We start from the raw sequence: 23,189 nt of genomic DNA, 5'->3' as shown, positions 1-23,189 counted from the left end.
CACCTCACTGTCACTGCTGGACTGAGAATAGTCCACCAACAAAAAAATATCCAGCCAACAGCTCCCCTTGGGCAGCGTCCTGTGACCACTGATGAAGGTCTAGAAGATGACCGACTCAAACAGTAGCAATAGATGAGCGATCGTCTTTGACTTCAGATCTACCAGGTGGACCAACTAGGTAGAGTGGACAGTGAGTGGACACTGTATTTAAAAACTCCAGCAGCACTGCTGTGTCTGATCCACTCATACCAGCACAACACACACTAACACACCACCACCATGTCAGTGTCACTGCAGTGCTGAGAATGATCCACCACCTAAATAATACCTGCTCTGTGGTGGTCCTGTGGGGGTCCTGACCATTGAAGAACAGGGTAAAAGCAAGCTAACAAAGCATGTAGAGAAATAGATGGGTTACAGTCAGTAATTGTAGAGCTACAAAGTGCTTCTATATGGTAAGTGGAACTGATAAAATGGACAGTGAGTGTAGAAACAAGGAGGTGGTTTTAATGTTATGGCTGACCAGTGTATTTAGACTTTATATTTAGGAGGACTGTGTGTATAATGCTGCGTTTTTCCCTCCATCTAATTATTAACAATATAAAGTATAATGAAATGAATTGTAAGCTGTATTACCTCACTGTGGCTCGTGTAGCTTAAACTAAAACTGATTTATCTCCTTCCACAGAATTCGATACGGCACAATCTCTCCTTGAATAAGTGTTTTCTAAAAGTGCCTCGCTCCAAAGATGACCCCGGAAAGGTAAGCTATGGTTACTTTATTTTTTATTTTATTTTATTTTATTATCTCATGCTTTGGCATTTTTGTAGCCCTGTTCTCAAAATTCATCCAAGTCATGTTTGCTTAATATACACGACGAGCAAGCAATTAAGTGAACTAGTGTGGCCAGACATTTATAACAGTGCAGGACAGTCAGAGAGGAACATGGTATGTGTATGTCTCCAGTGCGTAATACGCTAATCTTGCTTTTGTTTTGATCTTAAATCCATTTTTCTTTCCTCAAGTAAGCAAGTCTGTCCATGTTCTGGCCAAAAAAGCACAAAAACATCGGGGTGTTTTTGAAAGAATAATACACTACATTTAGACTGAATAAACTAGATGTTCAGTGCTGTTTAAACTTGAACATATTTATTAAAGAATGAGATGTCCAGTAAGTTCCTGGTCTGTACTTTTGTTGGCATGAAGTTGACAGAAAAGACATGAATAATTATTTATTTATCTGATTTTATTTGTGTGACAAGTTATAAATGCGACCAGTTAGAAAACGTCCCGTAACATGACTTCAGTCTCACAATATCACACTTTTCAGAGGTAGTGGTTGGTTGTCCTTAACCCATCTGGTTGAGATTAATTTGAGTCTAAATATTTGGATAAAAATAAGCTGTTTTGGTCGTATGTGCTCCTTGGTTGACGTGGGGTTTTAAGAAAACAGCCGTTTAACCTATAGGTCAACTTAAATAAAAAAATATTAATTGTTTGTTGTTGGTATAGTCCCAAGAAACTAAGAAATGCAAAGAAATAAGTTTTAAACATTATTTTCTTGGTGATGCCATTAAAGGGTTATACAACCCCAAATCAGAAAAAGTTGGCACAGTATAGAAAATGCAAAAAAAAAAAAAAAATGCAGTGTTCCTTACATCTACTTTGACTTTCATTTGATTGCAGGCAGTTTGAACCCAAGATATTTTATGTTTTCTCTGCTCAACTTCATTTCATTTGTTAATATACCTCCATTCCTGCATTTCAGGCCTGCAACACATTTCAAAAAAGTTGGGACTGGGGCAATTTAGGTCTAGTAATAAGGTGAAAAACTAAATAATGATGTGATACCAAACAGGTGATTGTAATCATGGTTTGGTACAAAAGCAGCATCCAGGAAAGGCCGAGTCTTAGATTAGCAAAGATGATCAGAGGATCTCCAGTTTCTCAACATATGTGTGAGAAAATTATTGAAATGTTTAAAAACAATGAACCTCAAAGAAAGATTGGAAGGGATTTGCATGTTTCTCCCTCTACAGTGCATAATATCATTAAACCATTCAAGGAATCAGGGGGAAATTCAGTGAATTGCCAAGTGCGCAAGCTTAAACTGAACGCCCGTGATCTTTGATCCCTCAGACAGCTTTGCATCAAGAACCGCCACTCAACAATACCTGATATAACCACATGGGTGAGGGATTACTTTGGCAAACCTTTATCAAGCACTACAATACAGAGTAACATGCACAAATGCCACTTAAAACGTTACTGTGCTAAAACGAGGCTTGGAGGCATCTAGGATGGACCATCACACAGTGAAAACATGTATTGTGGTCAGATGAATCAGCATTCCGGGTCTTTTTTGATAGAAAATGGGTGCCGTGTGCTCCGGATCAAAGACGAAAAGAAAGGCTGCGTCAGTGCCCTTGGCAAAGGTCATTTACACTTCTGTGATGGCAGCATTAATGCAAAAAAAGTACATTGAGATCTTAGAGCAACATGTGCTGCCTTCAGGACGTCATCTTTTCCAGGGACGTCCATGCATTTTTCAACAAGACAATGCAAAACCACATGCCAAAGTAAATGTAAGAAACTCTGTTTTTTTATTATTTGCATTTTCCATGCTGTCCCAACTTTTTCTGATTTGGGGTTGTAAATGTCAACTTGAAGCTAGCAGTTGAAAAATCATCCATGAAAGATGCATAATTTTTGTGATCATCTTAACTGTTTGATAGAGGCTCATTAAAAAAAGCACTGTGTGCACTAATAAAAAAATATTAATTGTTTGTTGTTGGTATAGTCCCAAGACACTAATGGTTCTTTATAAGATCATTAAAAGGTTATAGAACACTTTAGGATTGTGGTGCTCCTCTGCTATGAGCAAGTTAGACGTCCTTATTATTACTGATGCTGTCCTCACTAAACCCTTATTAGAATTTAACTAAAGCTCCAGTTCACATCCAAAGAAAATAACGCACACACTCGGACACAGACAGGCGCACATAAAGAGTGCTACTGAGGCGTGTCAGAAGATAGAGACTGAATGTTAATTTTGTGTTTTGCTGTAATCCTCAGATATTGACACTCCTGGGAGCTGCTCCACTAAACACAAACTAATCTATCGCTGTATGGATTCGATGCCAAGCTCACAACCAACAAGCTCGCATCTCTAATATTCCTTTACCCCGAAGTGAAACTTCAAAGCCACGCCGCGCTCTCTTGATATGTTCTATCAATATTGTAATACGATCGGAATATGAAGCCTGCTGCTCGCTCCAGATAGTAACAGAATCATGGCTTTCAAAGAGATGGAGGAGAAGATGATAAACTGTACCGCCAGATTCATGCGGGCAGCTGAAAAAAAAGCGAGGTCCTCTTAGCATTCAGTTATTCTATAAACATCACATTTGAACAGATAGAATCAGGTTTCACCCAGAGTGCCCTCATTTTCAAAACATGGGGAATTACCAGCATGCACTTCAGTGTGCCCGCCTAGAACCAGACTAGTTAATGGATATGTTATTATGTGTGAACATTGTTTTACTTTTAAAGTTATCCAATACATCACACTTGGAATTTCTTTTAAAAGAAAAAAACAGTTCATAAAATAAATGATTTTCACAATCAACTTGGTCTACTTAAGTGTAGTAGGTATACTAAATTAAAATTTATTATTCATAGTCAATAAAAGTCAAATAAAAGTCAATAAACATAAAGCACTGTATCTGCTTGCATGGACACAAGCACAACACCCATTAAGCTAAATAAAAACAAAACATTATTAAAATTCTAACAAAAAAACTTTTTTCTGATTTCAGGTTGTAAAGCGGAGTGCATGTACTTGTGGCAGACTTAGTGTTTTTTTTTTTTATGTTAGACACTATTTGGCCAGAAAATGTGTACATCTGACCAATAGCTTGTTGGGAATTAACCATTGGCGTTAATATGGGTTTGTGACTGTTTTCTGGGAGGGCTGTCACAAGATTTTGTTGTATGAAAGAATTACAGACAGACACAGACCGATTCAGGTCTAAAGATTATGCTGGCCATGACAGGATATTGCATGGTGTGTGGTTTCACTGGAAAAGACAATCCTCAGAGCTGGAAAACAGTCAGACTAGAAGGAAGACCATTATGACCTTGCACGAAGTTTGATTAATGCATCCTTCACAAAGACAAATCTGATTCCATTTTTGCCAAAGCACCCCTAGATTATCAATGAATTTTCAACAAATTCCACAGTATTGCAAGATGGTGTGGCTTTTATGTCTTTTCAGATCTTGGGGGCAAGTTGTAAACTACACTCATCAGAGATGATGACCTTACTCCAGTCTGCTATGGTCTAATTCTCAGCCTTCCTGCCTTTGTTTTCTACCCTCATTTGACTTTAGCCCTGTCCCAAAGAATGAGTTTTAAACTACCACTTAGGGGTGGGCGATATGGCCCTAAAATAATATTTATTATATTTATTTATTTCGAGAAAACACTATTGCAAAAAAAATAATGTTTAGTTTTTATTTAGAATTAATATAAGTTAACACATCGTAAAAAAATGTAAGAAATATGTAAGAATTACACACACTTTTTTGTCTTTCCAGTAAAAATAATGTAACATAATGTAATGGCGAAGTCAGACAATTTCCATAGAGGTGGCCAGACTGAGACCAATTGCTCACACCGGGGTCGCACAGAAACTGATACCTTTTTTTATGTGGTCACTCATTTATTTACCTATACAGGCAGTGAGTGCAATTACATCACGAAGACCCACATTCTACTAAGCTTTTTTTCTCTTCATTTTCCCTGACAAGTAAAAAAAAAACAAAATATAGCAACCTTAAACTTATGAGAAATTTGTTTTAGGAAGTTTTAGGAGAAATTCCTTTGCAATACTTTATAATTTGGCTGCCAACTTGTGTGTAATGATGACCTTAAATTGGACCCCAGAACATGCTAGTGTGAATGCATGGAAAACTAATTTTAATTTTCTTTTAACAATATGATACAGACTGACCAACACTATTAAGCCAAATCAGCATTGAAAATTGACTTTACTTTTAATAACCACCTTCAATGCTGGAGCTTTTTAAAACGGAATATTTTCTTTTAAATAGAAGTGTTATTTAACTGCTATTAAATTGTTTGGCGGATAACCGCCCAATCTGGCAACACTGGAACGCGCAGAGCCGGGTGGCACCTTTACTCGTAGCGCGCCACAATTACTACTAAGTACAGTAGTAGTACTAAGTAATAGTAGTACTACATCTGTGTTGGTGGTGGACATTAATGTTAAGAGTATTCCTGAACTGTCTGGTGGAGGTGCGCTGTTGAGTGCGCAAAAAAGTTGGTTGGGGTTTGGGTTGCCAAAGATTAATTTATGGTGGACTTGGAGTTTTTGGAACGAGCTCCTCCACCGCAGAGCCGCTTTCCGCCATACTCGTTGCTGTTCCCAAATGACCCACGTAACGAACGTACACCATTTGCGTAGCTGTGTGACGTCATTACGTAAACAACGCAGAATATCGCTATTATTACGATATGGGATTTTTTTGTATCGTTTTAAAAATTATACCGGTATTATCGTGAACGATACGATATAGCACACCCCTACTACCACTGCTACAATTTACCATTCTTTTTGTAGGTGACTTGTCATCCTACTGTTGTCGATTGACATTTAAATGAGTTGGCAATCATCCTGGTCAACTGAGAGTTGTTTCCATTTTCTGCTTTGTTCTCCTCAGTGTCTGCTGCTTCACTTTGGTTTTATGAACCATCTCTTAAATTTTAAGAATAAAAGCAACCTAACATCTACTGTATTCCTTTTTCAGTAAAGCCAGAACCGAACCCTTTGTTTCCTCACTCAAAACTTTTCCTATCCACTTATTTGGCACGGTTAGTAGTAATTAGTTATCAGATTTCAGTTACTTTAAAGGGCTTATTGGACTGCTTTGCTACTCAGCTGGTCCTGTTGCAATAGGATAGTGATGACCACAGGTTTATTTGGATCAGGTGATCATTCAGTAAGTACCTCATAAAGGAGAATGATATGCACTTGTATTTAAGTTATATATATACTGTGTGGACAAAAGTATTGGGACACACTTCTTAATAAATGTAGTCAGGTGTTTCATTCATTAGGGGCAGTTGTAGCCTAGTGGTTAAGGTACTGGTCGCCTAATGGGAAAGGTTACTGGTTCAAGCCCCACCACTGCCAGGTTGCCACTGTTGGGTCCTTAAACAAGACCCTTAATCCTCAATTGCTTAGACAGTATACTGTCACAGTGCTGTTAGTCGCTTTGAATAAAAATATAAATGTAAATTTTGTCTCATTGCCACAGGTGTATACAATCAAGCACCTGGTCCTGCAGTCTACCTTTACAAACATTTGTTAAAGAATGGACCTTTCTAAAGAGCTCACTTAATTTGAGCGTGGTGCTGTAATAAGATGCCACCTTTAGTGGTATACAAATTGCCAGCGATCTGCGGAATCAGTAACTGCAGAGTTTTAAACCCTCTCGGTCTTCAACATCATCACAAAACCTGACCTAAGTATATATTTGTATATTGTTTAGCTGCACTTCATTCTATCAGTTGCTATTCACATGGCCCTGTAAATGACGTTTAAATTGTCTTCATTTTTTGGCTGCTCCCATTAGGGGTCGCTACAGCGTATCATTCGTCTTCATCTTGTCAGTTTTCTTAACATCCTTCTCTTCTTAACATACCCCACCTGCATGTCCTCTCCTCCTCCTGTCCGACAGCTCCATCATTAGCACCCTCCTCCTGATATAACTCTCATCCCTCCTCTGCACATGCCCAAACCATCTCAATCTCTCCTCCCTTCAGCTGAATTTAATTGTATCAATCACAATTCACACTGCCCTGTAAATAACATTTAACATTAAAATGATTACATTAATTTTAGGTCTTGACTAATGATGGGCATCAGACCAGTTAGAGATCAAAATATTGAATGTTTGTAAATCTAAATACATTTTTACAAGTAATCATTTGGTCAGATATGGCCCTGGGATGGTTTGCTGCTTCTAATTTATTAGTTTTGTGGGGAAGCTAAATTAATGAATATTGCAGTTTACTTTTGCTTATGCTTAACTTTTGCTTAAAATTAAATGTTATATATATATTTTTTTTTTTTATTATTCGTATTGTTATTACAGTAATAACAATAATAATAATATAAGACAATATTATACTGCTGTGCTAATTTTCTCATTTTAAAGTTATATTACAAGAAGAGAAAGTAGTGCTGGGCGGTATGACGGTACATTTGGTATATTGTAAGGCATTTTTTAACTGATCGGTATCGACTTTACTAAGCCCGATACTAAGCCCGATCCTAAGCCCGATCCTTCGTTTTACACCAGCGGTCAAGCAGGTGTCGTAAACGAAGAGTCCAACAGCGAAGTGTAATGTCTGCAATGTGAGCGTTTCACGAGGCGGTAGGAGCAGAGCTGCGTTCATTACTGTAGAATTTTACTATTTATATGGTGTGTGAGTCCAGGATCACTCCGGTTTACAAAACAATAACTTTAATCCGAGTATGAAAACTTCAGGACCATAACATCCAGCTTTACCGTGTTACAAGACTGAACGACATCTCAGTATCAAGCACTCTGATTGGCTTAGTTACAACACGCCTACAAGTACGGTGGCTCATAAACAAACCAGATATCATTTAACCAAACGATCTACCAATTTGATACGGCACCTAAAAAATAAACACTCAGCCGAATACAGCGAGTTTATTATTATGTGATGAGAAGATGAACCGGTTGTCCGCTAACACGACAGAGATGCTGATTTTCCTCAAAAAGAACCTTCACTTCATTTTGAGTGTTCTAGTTTTACTACTACAATGCTGCACTAAGTTTGTTTACTTTTATTTTGTAAAAATAAAAGAACATTAAGCAATAGCTTGGATGCAGGCAATTTTTTCCTACAGCACTGCAGAGCTATTCAGTTGTTAAACATATACTGTACATTGGATTAATTTGAATAACTGTAATGTACTTGAAGTGTGCACTGTGTGAACAGTATTATCTAGTTCTTATCTAGACAATATCTAGAAAATACAAGTATCGGTTTGAGACTCTGTATCGGATCGGGATCAAAATTAATGATCGGGATCGGGACATCCCTAGTATATTGTCTTTGATTCCTCATACCGTATGGATTTTTCAAATGCCGCCATAGCACAGTTAATACAAAAATACCATTTTTATTGTTTATTTAATATTTAGGGTGGCAGTGCTAGGTGGGTAGCACTTGCCTCACAAGGATATAACGGGGAACATTTTAGTTGATAAAAGCTTTGCATCCCATCCTTTGTTCTGAAAGTCTGTCTGGTGTTCTCACTGCAGACTGTCCTTCAGAACTTAGTTATGCATCAGCACTTTCATTAGAGAGCTAACAGCAAAGTGATTTTTAACCTATGAGTGATTACAAACTCCTTTGTGAAATTGAGATTAGGAGTGAATTATGAGGTCACATTTCAGCTGGGGTTCTAAATGAGCTCTGCTAATCTAATCGTGCTAGTTCATATTAGTTCCCAATTACCCCTCTTTTTATTTCATCTTTGTTGGTAAGGCTGTGTGCATTATTTAAGTAAGTACATACACTGATCAGTGATAACATTAAAACCACCTCCTTTTTTCTACACTCACTGTTCATTTTATCAGCTCCACTTACCATATAGAAGCACTTTGTAGTTCTACAATGTAGTTCTGTTTCTCTACATACTTCTTTAGCCTGCTTCTCCAATAGTCAGGACTCTCCCAGGACCACTACAGAGCAGGTATTATTAGGTGGTGGATCATTCTCAGCACTGGAGTGACACTGACATGGTGGTGGTGTGTTATTGTCACTGTCCACTCTGTCGGACACTCCTGACTAGTTGGTCCACCTTGTAGATGTAAAGTCAGAGACGATCGCTCATCTATTGCTGCTGTTTGAGTCGGTCATCTTCTAGACCTTCATCAGTGGTCACAGGACGCTGCCCACGGGCCGCTGTTGGCTGGATATATTTTTGGTTGGTGGACTATTCTCAGTCCAGCAGTGACAGTGAGGTGTTTAAAAGCTCCAGCAGTGCTGCTGTGTCTGATCCACTCATACCAGCACAACACACACTAACACACCACCACCATGTTGGTGTCACTGCAGTGCTGAGAATGATCCACCACCTAAATATATATAATACCTGCTCTGTAGTGGTCCTGTGGGGGTCCTGACCATTGAAGAACAGCATGAAAGGGGGCTAACAAAGCATGCAGAGAAACAGATGGACTACAGTCAGTAATTGTAGAGCTACAAATATGGTAAGTGGAGCTGATAAAATGGACAGTGAGTGTAGAAACAAGGAGGTGGTTTTAATGTTATGGCTGATCAGTGTATATTCATTATAGGTTTATTACTGGTATATTTTACTGCTATCCATGTATTATTGTTGTCATTAGCTGCTATGCTGGCTCACTTTCTGATATTGGTTAATCACTGGAAAGCAATTAGCGTCTGATCCTAAATGTTTACACATTTGGCTAATTGTTCGGCTTTGCTAATAGATGGGTGTTTATGATGGTTCAGTTTTTTATTGTGTCATTTACAGAGCCCTGCTGATTAATCCGTTGCTGGCATTTTAAGGCAAATTGTAGTTGTTGTTCATGCCTTTTATTGGATGTTCTTTTATTTAAAAGGTTGTTTCTCCTGACGATATGAAGAAAAGGGAAACAAACGTATTGTTTTTTTCTTTTTGAGCCGTTGTTGCCTTTAGAAGTGAGGATGTGCAGCACTATTGAGAAAAATAGAAATAACGAAAAACAGGAAGAGTGCAAAGATAAATTATTCAGTCAGGTCTTGGGTGTTTGTATACCTGCTTCTTCAAACCGAGCAGTGCTCCGTCTGATTACCCAAGACTTGACCAGATACCCGTCGTCTCTGTCTGGTCTTGAGTCGGAGCAATCGATAAAGCTGAGAAGAAGAGGGGTTCGGGTGGGTATGAGTGTTTTACCTGTCTATGCCAGGAGGCTCAGGAGAAGGCCAGGAGATACAAAGGGTTGATTATAGAAGCGCCGGCTTTTACACCCCAGACATGCAGCTTCGTAAGTGTCTTCTTGACATGACGGGCTTACAAATGTGCACACTGAAATTTTGATGTGCTGAAAGCTTTATGATGGACAACACCTGACTGTAAAACAACCCCAGTATTTGGTTTATGAAGTTCCTTTATTGTAAGAGCATCTTTCTAACTCGACATACTGTTAAACATCTCTGATGATTACACCGACTAGGCATAACATTATGACCACTTACAGGTGAAGTGGATAACACTTTCATCACAGCACCTGTTAGTAGGTGGGATATATTAGGCAGCAAGTGAACATTTGATCCTCAAAGTTGATGTGTTAGAAGCAGGAAAATCTGAACTGTGTATTCTGACACCTTTCTATCAGAACCAGCATTAACTTCTTCAGCAATTTGAGCTACAGTATCTCATCTGCTGGATTGGCCCACAGGCCAGCCTTCGCTTCCCACATGCATCAATGAGCCTTGGCTGCCCATGACTCTGTCGCCGGTTTACCACTTTTGATAGATACTGACCACTGCAGATCGGGAACACCCCACAGGAGCTGCAGTTTTGGAGATGCTCTGACCCAGTCGTCTAGCCATCACAGTTTGGCCCTTGAATTTACAAATGACCTTATTTAGAATTTTCAATTATATGTACAAATCTCTAAATGCCCTTAAACTAACATCTTGCTTATTGAATTTTGTCACCATTAATGCACGTATTTTATTTGTATGTCATAGGGATGTTATTTATTATTTATTAGGATTTTAATGTCATGTTTACATGGTTTTATGACATTCATGACTGGACAGGTAATTACTGGTTACTCAAGATTCATCAGTTTACAAGTTTAATGTCAAACACAGTCATGAACAATTTCGTATCTCCAAGTCACCTCACTTGCATGTCTTTGGACTGTGGGAGGAAACCCACACAGACTCGTTAAGAACGTGCAAACTCCACACAGAAAGGACCTGGATCGCTCCACCTGGGAATCAAATCCAGGACCTTTTTGCTGTGAGGCGACAGTGCTACCCACTAAGCCACTGTTTTGCCCCGTAGGGATAATAATGGGTTAATAATCCAGAAGTTCTCTGATGACTCAGCAATTGTCGGACTTATAAACAATGACGAGGACAGCGAGTACAGAGAACTGATCCAGGACTTCATGGACTGGTGTCTGCTGAACCACCTCCAGTTAAACGTGGGGAAGACCAAAGAACTGGTGGTGGATTTCCGCAGGTGCAGATCCACCTTGTCACCGGTAAACATCCAGGGAATGGACATTGAGAGAGTGGACTCTTATAAGTACCTGGGTGTTCATCTAAACAACAAACTGGACTGGTCAGTTAACACTAACGCACTTTATAAAAAAGGTCAGAGTAGACTCTACCTACTCAGGAGACTGAGGTCATTTGGAGTGCGGGGGGCACTCCTAAGGACTTTCTTTGATACAGTGGTGGCATCAGCCATCTTTTACGGAGTGGTATGCTGGGGCAGTAGCATCTCTACAGCGGACAGGAAGAGACTGAACAAACTCATTAAGAGGGCCGGCTCTATCCTGGGGAGCCCCTTAGACCCAGTGCAGGTGGTGGGAGACAGAAGGATGTTAGCCAAGCTGGCATCCATGCTGGAGAATGATTCCCACCCCATGCATGAGACTCTGGCAGCACTGGGCAGCTCCTTCAGTGACAGGCTGCTTCACCCTAAATGTGGGAAGGAGCGGTACCGTAGGTCCTTCCTTCCTGCTGCTGTTAGATTATACAACCAGCACTGCTCCAGATAGATCACACACACACTTTAAATTATTATTCATTAAAATGTGCAAATTTTGTGTAACTATTACAATGTGCAATATTCTCACGTGCAGTTATTGTAAATATTTTTAGAGTTTTCTGACTTTTTATTATTATTGTTATACATTGTACTATTTTTATTTTTTATCGTCTATTTTTTTTTACTGAGTGCTGTACTATCCCTTTGCTGCTGCAACAATGTGAATTTCCCCATTGTGGGACTAATAAAGGATTATCTTATATGGCTTGGTCCTGGCTAGAACATATCTGGATCTGGATGTCTGGTTTAACAGGGTATGCATAAGCATGTTTGACTCAGAATGGCTCAACACTGTTAAATTAAGTATGTCTGGCTTTATAGGAGGACTACAGCAATAAATTTAGGAAAAATGGGCGAGCGTAAGTATTTGAGCGAGTTTGTCAAGGGCCAAATTGTGATGGCTAGACGACTGGGTCAGAGCATCTCCAAAACTGCAGCTCTTGTGGGGTGTTCCCCGTCTGCAGTGGTCAGTATCTATCAAAAGTGGTAAACCGGTAAACAGGGTCATGGGCAGCCAAGGCTCATTGATGCACGTTGGGAGCGAAGGCTGGCCCGTGTGGTCCGATCCAACAGACGAGCTACTAGGTGTCAGAATACACAGTTCATCACAGTTGCAGGGCTGTCTTGGTAGCAAAAGATGGACCAACACAATATTAGGAAGGTGGTCATAATGTTATGCCTTATCGGTGTGTATTGCGTAGTGAAAACTTTCTCATATGAGAACTTTGTACTGTCGGTGCAGGTTTAAATTAGGTACTGTTTTAGAAAGTGGTTACATCGTTTGGATCTGATACTGAATTTTTTTCTCTTGTTTTTAGGGTTCCTACTGGGCGATTGATGCAAATCCAAAGGAGGATACGTTGCCCACGCGGCCCAAAAAGAGGCCACGGTCAGGAGAGCGGGTGAGTGTGTCTGTATACCACAGGAAAAGAAAGAAACGGAGAATGCCATAAATAAATAAGCCAGTCTTCTTGTTCCTCAGCCTTTGTCCCGTTTTTCGATTACGGGGTCAGCATTTCCGGCTTCTTCCCGTTAGGGGTCGCCGGTGGGATTTGGCACAGTTTTTACGCCAGATGACCTTCCTGACACAACCCTCCCTATTTTATCCTGGCTTGGGACCGGCACTACAATGCACTGGTTTGTGCGTCTAGCGGCTAGGTATCTATAGGACAATTCAGTGTTTCCAATTAGCCTGGTGGCATGTTTTTGGACTGTGGGAGAAAACCGGAGCACCCGGAGAAAACCCACGCGGACACGGGGAGAACATGCAAACTCCGCACAGAAAGGACCCGGACCGCCCCACCTGGGGATCGAACCCAGGACCTTCTTGCTGTGAAGCGACAGCGCTACCCACTAAGCCACCGTGCCGCCCCCATAACTATATAAGCCAGTAATCCACAAAACCAGACAGGGATATTTTACAGAATTCCGAAAGTGGTTGTATCAGACTTTAACGTCATCCTACGCACGCTCCTGAGAAGGAGGCTGTTCGAATTCCTAGATGCCTTAAAATGCTGCCTACTAAGGCACCTTAAATCTGAACTGTATTTTGACAGAATAACACCGGAGCATCCGATGCGGCCTTAATGGTGTAGGCAATCCCAGCATTCAGTGCGGCACAACTTTTCTCACAGAAAAATAAAAAATATGATATATGGTGCAGTTATTTTCAAACGTAAATATAGTATTATTGATTTTTTAAAATGCATTTTCTCCCTATTTTCCGCTGTCGTCCGCTGCTGAGGGATACTCGATTGCATCCGAGGAGAGCACATCGCTGTACACGCCTCTTCCGACACGTGCACAGCCCCCCTTCACTCGCCCCTGCCTTCTGCACAGGCGTCTTTTCCACCAATCAGGGTCCTTACACAGCGTATGAAGACCCCACCCACCCACACATAGTCCGGCCCCCACCCAGCAGATACGGTGGCCAATTAGTATCTGCTGCAGGCACTGCCAATTATGCCCGCTAGATGGCGCCCACACCAGAATCTAAGTGCTGGTGTGCAAGCGGAATATCCCGCTACGCCACCTGGGCGCCCATTATTGATTTTTAATTTGTATAAATTTGCTAATTCGAGCTTATCAGTGAATTTGACCGTTTTCGGTACACGGAGGGAGATGTTAGTTGACATGCTAGCCCATTGTGCCACCCCATCCCATTGGTTTGAATGGCATGAGGCTAACTGTGTTAGCTTAGTAAACGAAACTGATGGAATCGCTGTCTAATAAGTAGTGCGTTCGAATAACCTGACTTATAAGTCGATGATTTATTAGAATCCTCTCTACTGAGGCAGCTGCCTATGTAGACAGTAAGACAGCAAGGCAGCTCACTAGGTTTTCGAACCGGCCCGTTAAACTGCTGTTTGGAAACATCTGGACCATATTTTCTGATATTAACATGTAACCTTTAAAATTTAAACATTTATTAGTTGTAAATTAGAATTAAAAAATTACTTTAATTAGAATGTTTTATTATATGTACAAATCTTTAAATGCCCTCAAACTTCTTTGTTAGTGAATTTTGTCACCATTAATTCTAGAGATGGACCGATCAGCGTTTTTGAGGCCGATTCCGATCGCCGATCTCCTTTCAGCGCGATCGGCCGATAGCCGATACCGATCGAGGGCGGGGCTATATGCCATGGCAGGGCAACATGCAATTTTTAGCGCAAGCAAGACATGAAACATGGTCTAAACTGGTTTATTACTATTTTTAACGAACTCATGTGAAACATCATAATATCTTTAACAAAATTAGCAGTAAATAAACAAAGTAAATCAAACAAATACAGCCAATACTGCAATGATTATATTTAGAACATTAATTAATTTAAAACAAAAAAAGTGAATTACATAAATGCAGTTAAAACTGCAGTCATTAAACGCAGACTCTGGGTTATTTTAAATGAAAAACTGCAACCATTAAATGTAGATCTTGAATTGTTTCAAAACGAACTCGAATTGTTTTTAAACAGTAAACAAAACAGTCAATGCTGCAATAACGTAATTAAACAGTAAATCAAACAAATACAGTTAAAATACTGCAATCATTAAATTTAGACCATTAATTATTTTAACACGGAAAACAGTAAATTAAACAGTCAATACAGCAATAATTAAACATAGCCCTTAATGTTTTAAACGAAAAAACAGTGAATTAAACAAATACAGTGAAAATACTGCAATAATTAAATTTAGATAATTAAGCAATAGAACACGAGAGGGAGTGTGTTATCGCGAATAACACACGACCTCAAGTGTTCTATTGCTTTCATACAACAGTTTTTACAAAATAAAGAAAGAAAATAAATCAAAGAAGCCCTGAATTTCATAATAAATATGCTTTAATATTGACAATACCTTCCGCCAAAAAGTAGTTCCACAACGAATATAAAGTTTAACACTACAAAGCAGACATCCCAAGTTGCAAACACTCATTTCAGGGAGGTAAGAACAAGAAGAAAAAGGCAAGAACCTCTGAAGGGAAATAAAAAGAAATAAAAAACCTCTTGCACACTCCAAAGGATTATGGGTGATAGACTAACTGGGCTATTAAGCTCAAATTAAACTGTTCGTGTTACAAACACATTAATGTTCCCTACATAGTGCACTAGATTGTGTATCAGATCACGGATTTATGTTCCCTACATAGTGCACTAGATAGTGAATTAGACAATTGGTTATGTTCCCTACACAGTGCACTAGATTGTATATCAGATAACGCATTCATGTTCATTACATAGTGCACGACAATATATTAGACAATTGATTTATGTTCCCTACACAGTGCGCTAGATTGTATATCAGATAACGGATTTAAAACGCGATCGGGAAAAAAGGCTGTGTCGCCTGCGTGCGCATTTGTGTGCATGAAGCTTGTCGTTACTGGCAACGCTTCAGCGGAGTAATACAGTTTTGGTGTGAAAAGGCCGTTTAGAACGCTTCTCAACCAATCAGATTGTAAGGTTGGAACTAACTGTTGTATAATTAATTATTTTAACACGGAAAACAGTAAATTATACAGTCAATACTGCAATAATTAAACATAGCCCTTAATGTTTTAAACAAAAAAACAGTGAATTAAACAAATACAGTGAAAATACTGCAATCATTAAATGTAGATCATTAATTATTTTAACACGAAAAAAAAACAGTATATTACATAAATGCAGTCAAAATTGTCGTCATTAAACTCAGACCCCGGGTTATTTTAAAACGAAAAACTGCAATTATTAAATGTAGATATTGAATTATTTTTAAACGAAAAACAGCAATTTAAACAAATGTTGTCTGCATAGCATCACTGAAATCCAATAATGTCTGGCTCCTGGCTTGAACATATCTGGATCTGAAGTCTGAGCTAGGCTCTTAAATGTCTGGTTTAACAGGGTATGCATAAGCATGTTTGACTCAATGTCTCAACACTGTTAAATTTAAATATGTATGGCTTTATAGGAGGACTACAGCAACACATTTATGGACTAAACATTGACACCTAACGTGTTGGCCTTTTTCTAACCGTGCATAGATCCTGAAAATTAGCACACGTAATTTTGTTGAGTGTGTTGCTCGTACACATCTTGTAATTTCATGAGAAGAGATTACGAATAAGCTGTAGATTTAAATACATTCCTTAATAATAAATACACGATTTTTTTTCATGTAAATGCAACATGTAATATTGTGGGTAGTGCTGTTTTAGCTCTTACCTGCTCTCTAGTGGACAAAGCTTTTAATTCTCCAGATTTAAAAAATAAGCAGCCAATAGAAAATCTGAACAATGCTGTTGTGTGGCTGTTATTGTCATGTTTTAAGTATTACTGCACATTTACAGCCCCCTGGTATGATTATTATGTTAATATTTACATTGCAGTTTTTTTTTTTTTTACAAAAAAGGTGGAACTTGTCCCCAGCTACAGGTACAGTGTATCACAAAAGTGAGTACACCCCTCACATTTCTGCAGATATTTAAGTATATCTTTTCATGGGACAACACTGACAAAATGACACTTTGACACAATGAAAAGTAGTCTGTGTGCAGCTTATATAACAGTGTAAATTTATTCTTCCCTCAAAATAACTCAATATACAGCCATTAATGTCTAAACCACCGGCAACAAAAGTGAGTACACCCCTAAGAGACTACACCCCTAAATGTCCAAATTGAGCACTGCTTGTCATTTTCCCTCCAAAATGTCATGTGACTCGTTAGTGTTACTAGGTCTCAGGTGTGCATAGGGAGCAGGTGTGTTCAATTTAGTAGTACAGCTCTCACACTCTCTCATACTGGTCACTGAAAGTTCCAACATGGCACCTCATGGCAAAGAACTCTCTGAGGATCTTAAAAGACGAATTGTTGCGCTACATGAAGATGGCCAAGGCTAAAAGAAGATTGCCAACACCCTGAAACTGAGCTGCAGCACAGTGGCCAAGATCATCCAGCGTTTTAAAAGAGCAGGGTCCACTCAGAACAGGGTCCACTCAGTTGGTCGTCCAAAGAAGCTGAGTGCACGTGCTCAGCGTCACATCCAACTGCTGTCTTTGAAAGATAGGCGCAGGAGTGCTGTCAGCATTGCTGCAGAGATTGAAAAGGTGGGGGGTCAGCCTGTCAGTGCTCAGACCATACGCCGCACACTACATCAAATTGGTCTGCATGGCTGTCACCCAAGAAGGAAGCCTCTTCTGAAGTCTCTACACAAGAAAGCCCGCAAACAGTTTGCAGAAGACATGTCAACAAAGGACATGGATTACTGGAACCATGTCCTATGGTCTGATGAGACCAAGATTAATTTGTTTGGTTCAGATGGTCTCAAGCATGTGTGGCGGCAATCAGGTGAGGAGTACAAAGATAAGTGTGTCATGCCTACAGTAAAGCATGGTGGTGGGAATGCCATGTTCTGGGGCTGCATGAGTGCAGCAGGTGTTGGGGAGTTACATTTAATTGAGGGACACATGAACTCCAATATGTACTGTGAAATACTGAAGCAGAGCATGATCCCCTCCCTCCGGAAACTGGGTCGCAGGGCAGTGTTCCAGCATGATAATGACCCCAAACACTCCTCTAAGACGACCACTGCTTTATTGAAGAGGCTGAGGGTAAAGGTGATGGACTGGCCAAGCATGTCTCCAGACCTAAACCCAATAGAACATCTTTGGGGCATCCTCAAGCGGAAGGTGGAGGAGCGCAAAGTCTCGAATATCTGCCAGCTCCGTGATGTCGTCATGGAGGAGTGGAAAAGCATTCCAGTGGCAACCTGTGAAGCTCTGGTAAACTCCATGCCCAGGAGAGTTAAGGCAGTTCTGGGAAATAATGGTGGCCACACAAAATATTGACACTTCAGGAACTTTCACTAAGGGGTGTACTCACTTTTGTTGCCGGTGGTTTAGACATTAATGGCTGTATATTGAGTTATTTTGAGGGAAGAATAAATTTACACTGTTATATAAGCTGCACACAGACTACTTTTCATTGTGTCAAAGTGTCATTTTGTCAGTGTTGTCCCATGAAAAGATATACTTAAATATCTGCAGAAATGTGAGGGGTGTACTCACTTTTGTGATACACTGTATATCAACAATCACATTTGCTGCACCCGTCTATCAGTGTGTGGTGGCCAGTGTGCTGGGGTGAGGGTGCTCGCCCAACAGACTGAAACAAAATCAATAAACTTATCAAAAAGGCCAGCTCTATAATTGGGTCTGAACAGGACTCAATTTAGCAGGTAGCTGAGTTAGGAATGCTCATGAAACTGAACTTAATAATCGTTAATCGTTTGCACCCACTTCATGCTCTTGGGGTGTTTCAATCATAGTCATAGGCTGATTTGACCCAGATGCAGGACTGAGCGTCTTTCCTAACGGCTGCCATCTGACTATCCGATAATTTATAAAAAAAATTATTGTATGCTATGCAGACGTCTCCTCTTTTATGTTAACATGTATATAGATTTTTTTGTAATTGTTTGATTTAGCAATGTTAGATTATATATATATATATATATGTGTGTGTGTGTGTGTGTGTGTGTGTGTGTATATACTGTATATATATATATATATATATATATATTAGGGCTGTCAAACGATTAAAATTTTTAATCGCGATTAATCTCAGAATTTCATATAGTTAATCGCGATTAATCGCATTAAAAAAAATCTGTGTAAATGTTATAGAAAACAAGGATTTTTAAGTGAAATGTTACAATTAAAATGGTGAACACATTTTATGCTAAATGTACTTATGTTAAAAACTGCTGGGACAAGAGAAAACTGTAAGGGAGTTTATTCACTCACATACTAGGCAGTAAATGTCAGATTGTAGGTTAGAATTTCTCCATCAGCAAACATTGTAGATCAGCGGTGCTTTAGGTGGGATAAGGCGTAGTTATTGTATCAGACTTGTCTGTGGTTGTATCGTGACGATGGTTTGATGGACGTTTCTACACGAAGTGAGTGTGTTTTGACCCTTTGGGGCTTCCATAGTTCATGAACTAACGTGCTTGACTCAGCTTTCCGGTATTCGGTACAGAAGAAGAAGTTAATTAAGTGTAATAAAGTGTTCTGCTCCCGACAACTTGTGAATATAGCGTGTATTTATTTCTTTATTATGCAAGTGCATCACTACCACGATCGGTTACATTATGTTAACAAACCGCAAATGAAAAACGGTGGCAAGTCCGACATTAAAACGTTTGTTCTACCAGTCAAGTGTCAACATGAACTAGAATTTGCGTTAATGGCACTAATTTTTTTAATCGCGTTAAATTGAGGTCGCGTTAATGCGTTATTATCGCGTTAACTTCGACAGCCCTAATATATATATATATATATATATATATATATATATATATATGTTTTACTGTGTCAGTAGATGTTGTATGTATGTGGTAAGTTGTTTTTTCTGATGAGAGCAGCTGTAACAAATACATTTTCTGTAAGGGACCACTAAAGTCTGTCTGTCTGTCTGTCTGTCTGTCTCTGTCTGTCTGTCTGTCTGTCTGTCTGTATCTGTCTGTCTGTCTGTCTGTCAGTCAGTGTGTCTGTCTGTCTATCTATCCATCTTTTTTTCTGTGTCTGTCTGTCTGTCTGTCTGTCTGTCTATTTTTCTATCTATCAATCTATCTCTCTGTCTATCTATTTCTCTGTCTGTCTTTCTGTCTGTCTATCTATCTAATCTATTTATTTCTGTCTGTCTGTCTGTCTATCGTCACATTTGTCGATAAAAAACATTCTTCTTCTCGCACCAACATCCAGCTGTTGTAGCCCAGGTGGTTGTAGCACCTGTGTATGTTTTGAAAACATGGTTATAAGCTTATAAGATTAAAAGCTATAGGTGCTGTACTTGTTTAGATTTTGATTCTTAAATAAAATCTGTCAAAATTACAGAATTTGGGTTTAACTGTAACTTTTGGTTTCTTTACAGGCTTCTACGCCCTACAGCCTGGATTCAGATTCTTTGGGAATGGAATGCATCATCCCTGGAAGTGCCTCTCCGACATTGGCGATCAACACTGTGACTAACAAGGTAGCCACCAATTTACCACAGAACGGTTAAACCATTGTGTTTTCTCCCTTGTTTTTTTACTGTTACAGAACTTGACCTTATGAATTTGTAGAGCTTTACTAATATTTAACAAAAGTAGAGCAGGTAATAAGGTCGTGATTTCCTAAATGTTTAAGCTTAGATATAGGAATATAGTGCATAAATTGAAACTGTAAAAGTATAGTTTTAAAAACTCTATAGTATTTTAGTCTGCTGCAGGCTGCTAGCTTAACCTCCCCCAGCCACCCTTGCCTGGCAAGTTTGGTGGCTCGCAATGCTAACACGTTAGACCGCTGTTTCACCCAAGCAACACATTTTTTAAATAATGCTTTTCAACAATTACTGTCCATATACAAAACTTAATCCCCTAAATTACAGAACATCTAACATTACTAAATCCCTTAAATTACTCATTTAGAGACAGTGGTAGTCTAGTGGCGAGAGCTTTTGGCTATCAGTTTAAAGATTGTTGTTTCAAATCCAGCCTCTGCTGTGTAGCCACTGTTGGGCCCTTGAGCAAGGTCCTTAACCGTGTCTGCTCCAGGGTTGCCGTACAATGGCTGACCCTTCGCTCTGACCCCAGCTTCCCAACACGCTTGGATATGCGGAACAAGAATTTCATTATACTGCACGGCTCTTAATGTAATATGAACAGAAATGATCACACATACAGCCTAGTTGTTGACGTTATTACTAATTACACATAATATTCACATCTATTAGCTTATAGCTTCAGTTCTGCTTCTGTTTTAAGTACTGTTTTATATTTGTATATTTATATTTGTATATAATACTTTTATTGTTTGCTGTTTTTTCTTGCACGGAAGGGGGGGGGGGGGGGGTTGTATTCCAATTTCGTTGTGCAAGTGTACAAGTACAATGTGCAATGACAATAAAGGGTCTGTGTTTTGGTTATGGTTGCCAGGTCCAGATTTGGCCATATTTATGTTAAACCTGTTATACAGTATATTAAACATTTTAGCTCATGCAGAAGATTCACAACTTGTTGTTACTCCGTTTAAACCAGTCCTCTATTTTCTCACCTCTATACAACAGAGGTTTGAGCAAAACACCAAATCTGAGTGTTGGGGCTCCTCTGAGAGGAGCTTTCTCAGTAAGAGGCCTGTAAACAGAGCAGACCCCACCTCTCCCACTGCTTCATGCCAAATATTGGGAATTCCCTCATTCACTGGCTTTCACACCTGCCAATGCCGACTATCATGAGCACACAACTTCACTGAACTGCGTTCAGTGTTCTAAGAGATGCACTAATCGATCGGCCATAACTGGTGACCAGCCGATTAGTCTTATACACTGACCAGGCATAACATTATGACCTCTGACAGTGAAGTGAATAACACTGATTATCTCTTTATCATGGCACCTGTTAGTGGGTGGGATATATTAGTGAACATTTTATCCTCAAAGTTGCTGTTAGAAGCAGGAAAAATGGGCGAGCATAAGGATTTGAGCGAGTTTGACAAGGATCAAATCGTGATGGCTAGACGACTGGGTCAGAGCATCTCCAAACCTGCAGCTCTTGTGGAGGTGTTCCCGGTCTGCAGTGGTCAGTATTAGAGATGCATGAGTACCGATACTGGTATGGGGTATTTGCCCGATACCGCGCTCATTAACTTGTACTCATACTCGCAAACGAGGCTCCGATACTAAACATCAGATACCGTGTGCCTAGTGCACGTTGCTGCGTTATGCCTGGTTCACACTACACGATTCTTGCCCTGAATTTCGCTCGGCGACTGGTTGGTGCTAGATTTGCCGTCTCGGGAGCAACTCGCCGTTCGCTCGGCGATCAAAACTCGGCTCTCGATCGCTATGTGTGAACTATCCAACAACTCGATCCGACCGGCTCACCGAGCGCTCGCCGACCGGATCGAGTTTTCTAGCACGTCAGATATCTGATCTGAGATGTGCGACTGGGAATGAGTGACATGTCGAACAGCCAATGAGAACGCAGGATACGGTGTGAGGTGAAACGCAGGAGAGGAGTGTAAACAGGTGGGACAGGGGGATAATATAGTTTATATCAGAATACACCGGCACACACACACACACGTTTTACAGTATTTCTGACCTGATCGTTCTCTACAAAACATAACAACAAAACACCAACATTACAAAAATATTTATTAACCTCCAACTCACTACAGAACAATCCATGCTATTCGTGTTGCCAAATCCACTCAGATTCATTTATTTTTCCTCCTTGATGTCATTACGTCAGCGCACAAACACTTTGATCACTCGCTACTTGTTGACGTGCATTTTTGGACGTGGTATCATTAAACTTCTCGTCACTTCTCACGTGTGTTTTTGTTAAAAAAAAACGATATTCTAAATAGGTATTGGTATCGGTATCGGTATCGGCAAGTACAAAAATACATGTACTTGTACTCGTACTCGGTTGGGAAAAAATGGTATCGATGCATCCCTAGTCAGTATCTATCAAAAGTGGTCCAAGGAGGGAACAGGGGCAAACCGGCGATAGCCGGGAGCGAAGGCTGACCCGTGTGGTCTGATCCAACAGACGAACTACTGTAGCTCCAATTGCTAAAGAAGTTAATGCTGGTTCTGATAGAAAGGGGAAAAGTCCATGGTTGTTGATAATGTTAATAACTTGATAATGTTCTTTGCTCTGCCCAGGCACCGTTTATAGTAAATGTCCTGTATGGTGGGTAACTGGGTGCCAGTGATGTGTTGGACGG

At 39.8% G+C, this 23,189-nt stretch overlaps 1 protein-coding gene across 2 annotated transcripts in view; it reads left to right on the top strand.

Annotated features, from left to right (window-relative positions):
- Nucleotides 1-23,189, top strand: part of foxj3 (forkhead box J3) — a 197,652-nt gene that overhangs the window by 140,872 nt on the left and 33,591 nt on the right. For both annotated transcript variants that reach the window (XM_062986443.1, XM_062986444.1), the window contains exons 3-5: nucleotides 689-763; nucleotides 12,743-12,826; nucleotides 20,347-20,448. In XM_062986443.1, the coding sequence (XP_062842513.1) occupies nucleotides 689-763; nucleotides 12,743-12,826; nucleotides 20,347-20,448 (261 nt within the window). The remainder of the gene's footprint in view (nucleotides 1-688; nucleotides 764-12,742; nucleotides 12,827-20,346; nucleotides 20,449-23,189) is intronic.

This window comes from Trichomycterus rosablanca, chromosome 24, assembly GCF_030014385.1.
Source record: "Trichomycterus rosablanca isolate fTriRos1 chromosome 24, fTriRos1.hap1, whole genome shotgun sequence".
Lineage (NCBI taxonomy): Eukaryota > Metazoa > Chordata > Actinopteri > Siluriformes > Trichomycteridae > Trichomycterus > Trichomycterus rosablanca.
The sequence above is the reverse complement of the archived record's forward strand: the minus strand, read 5'-3'. Positions and strand labels throughout refer to the sequence as shown.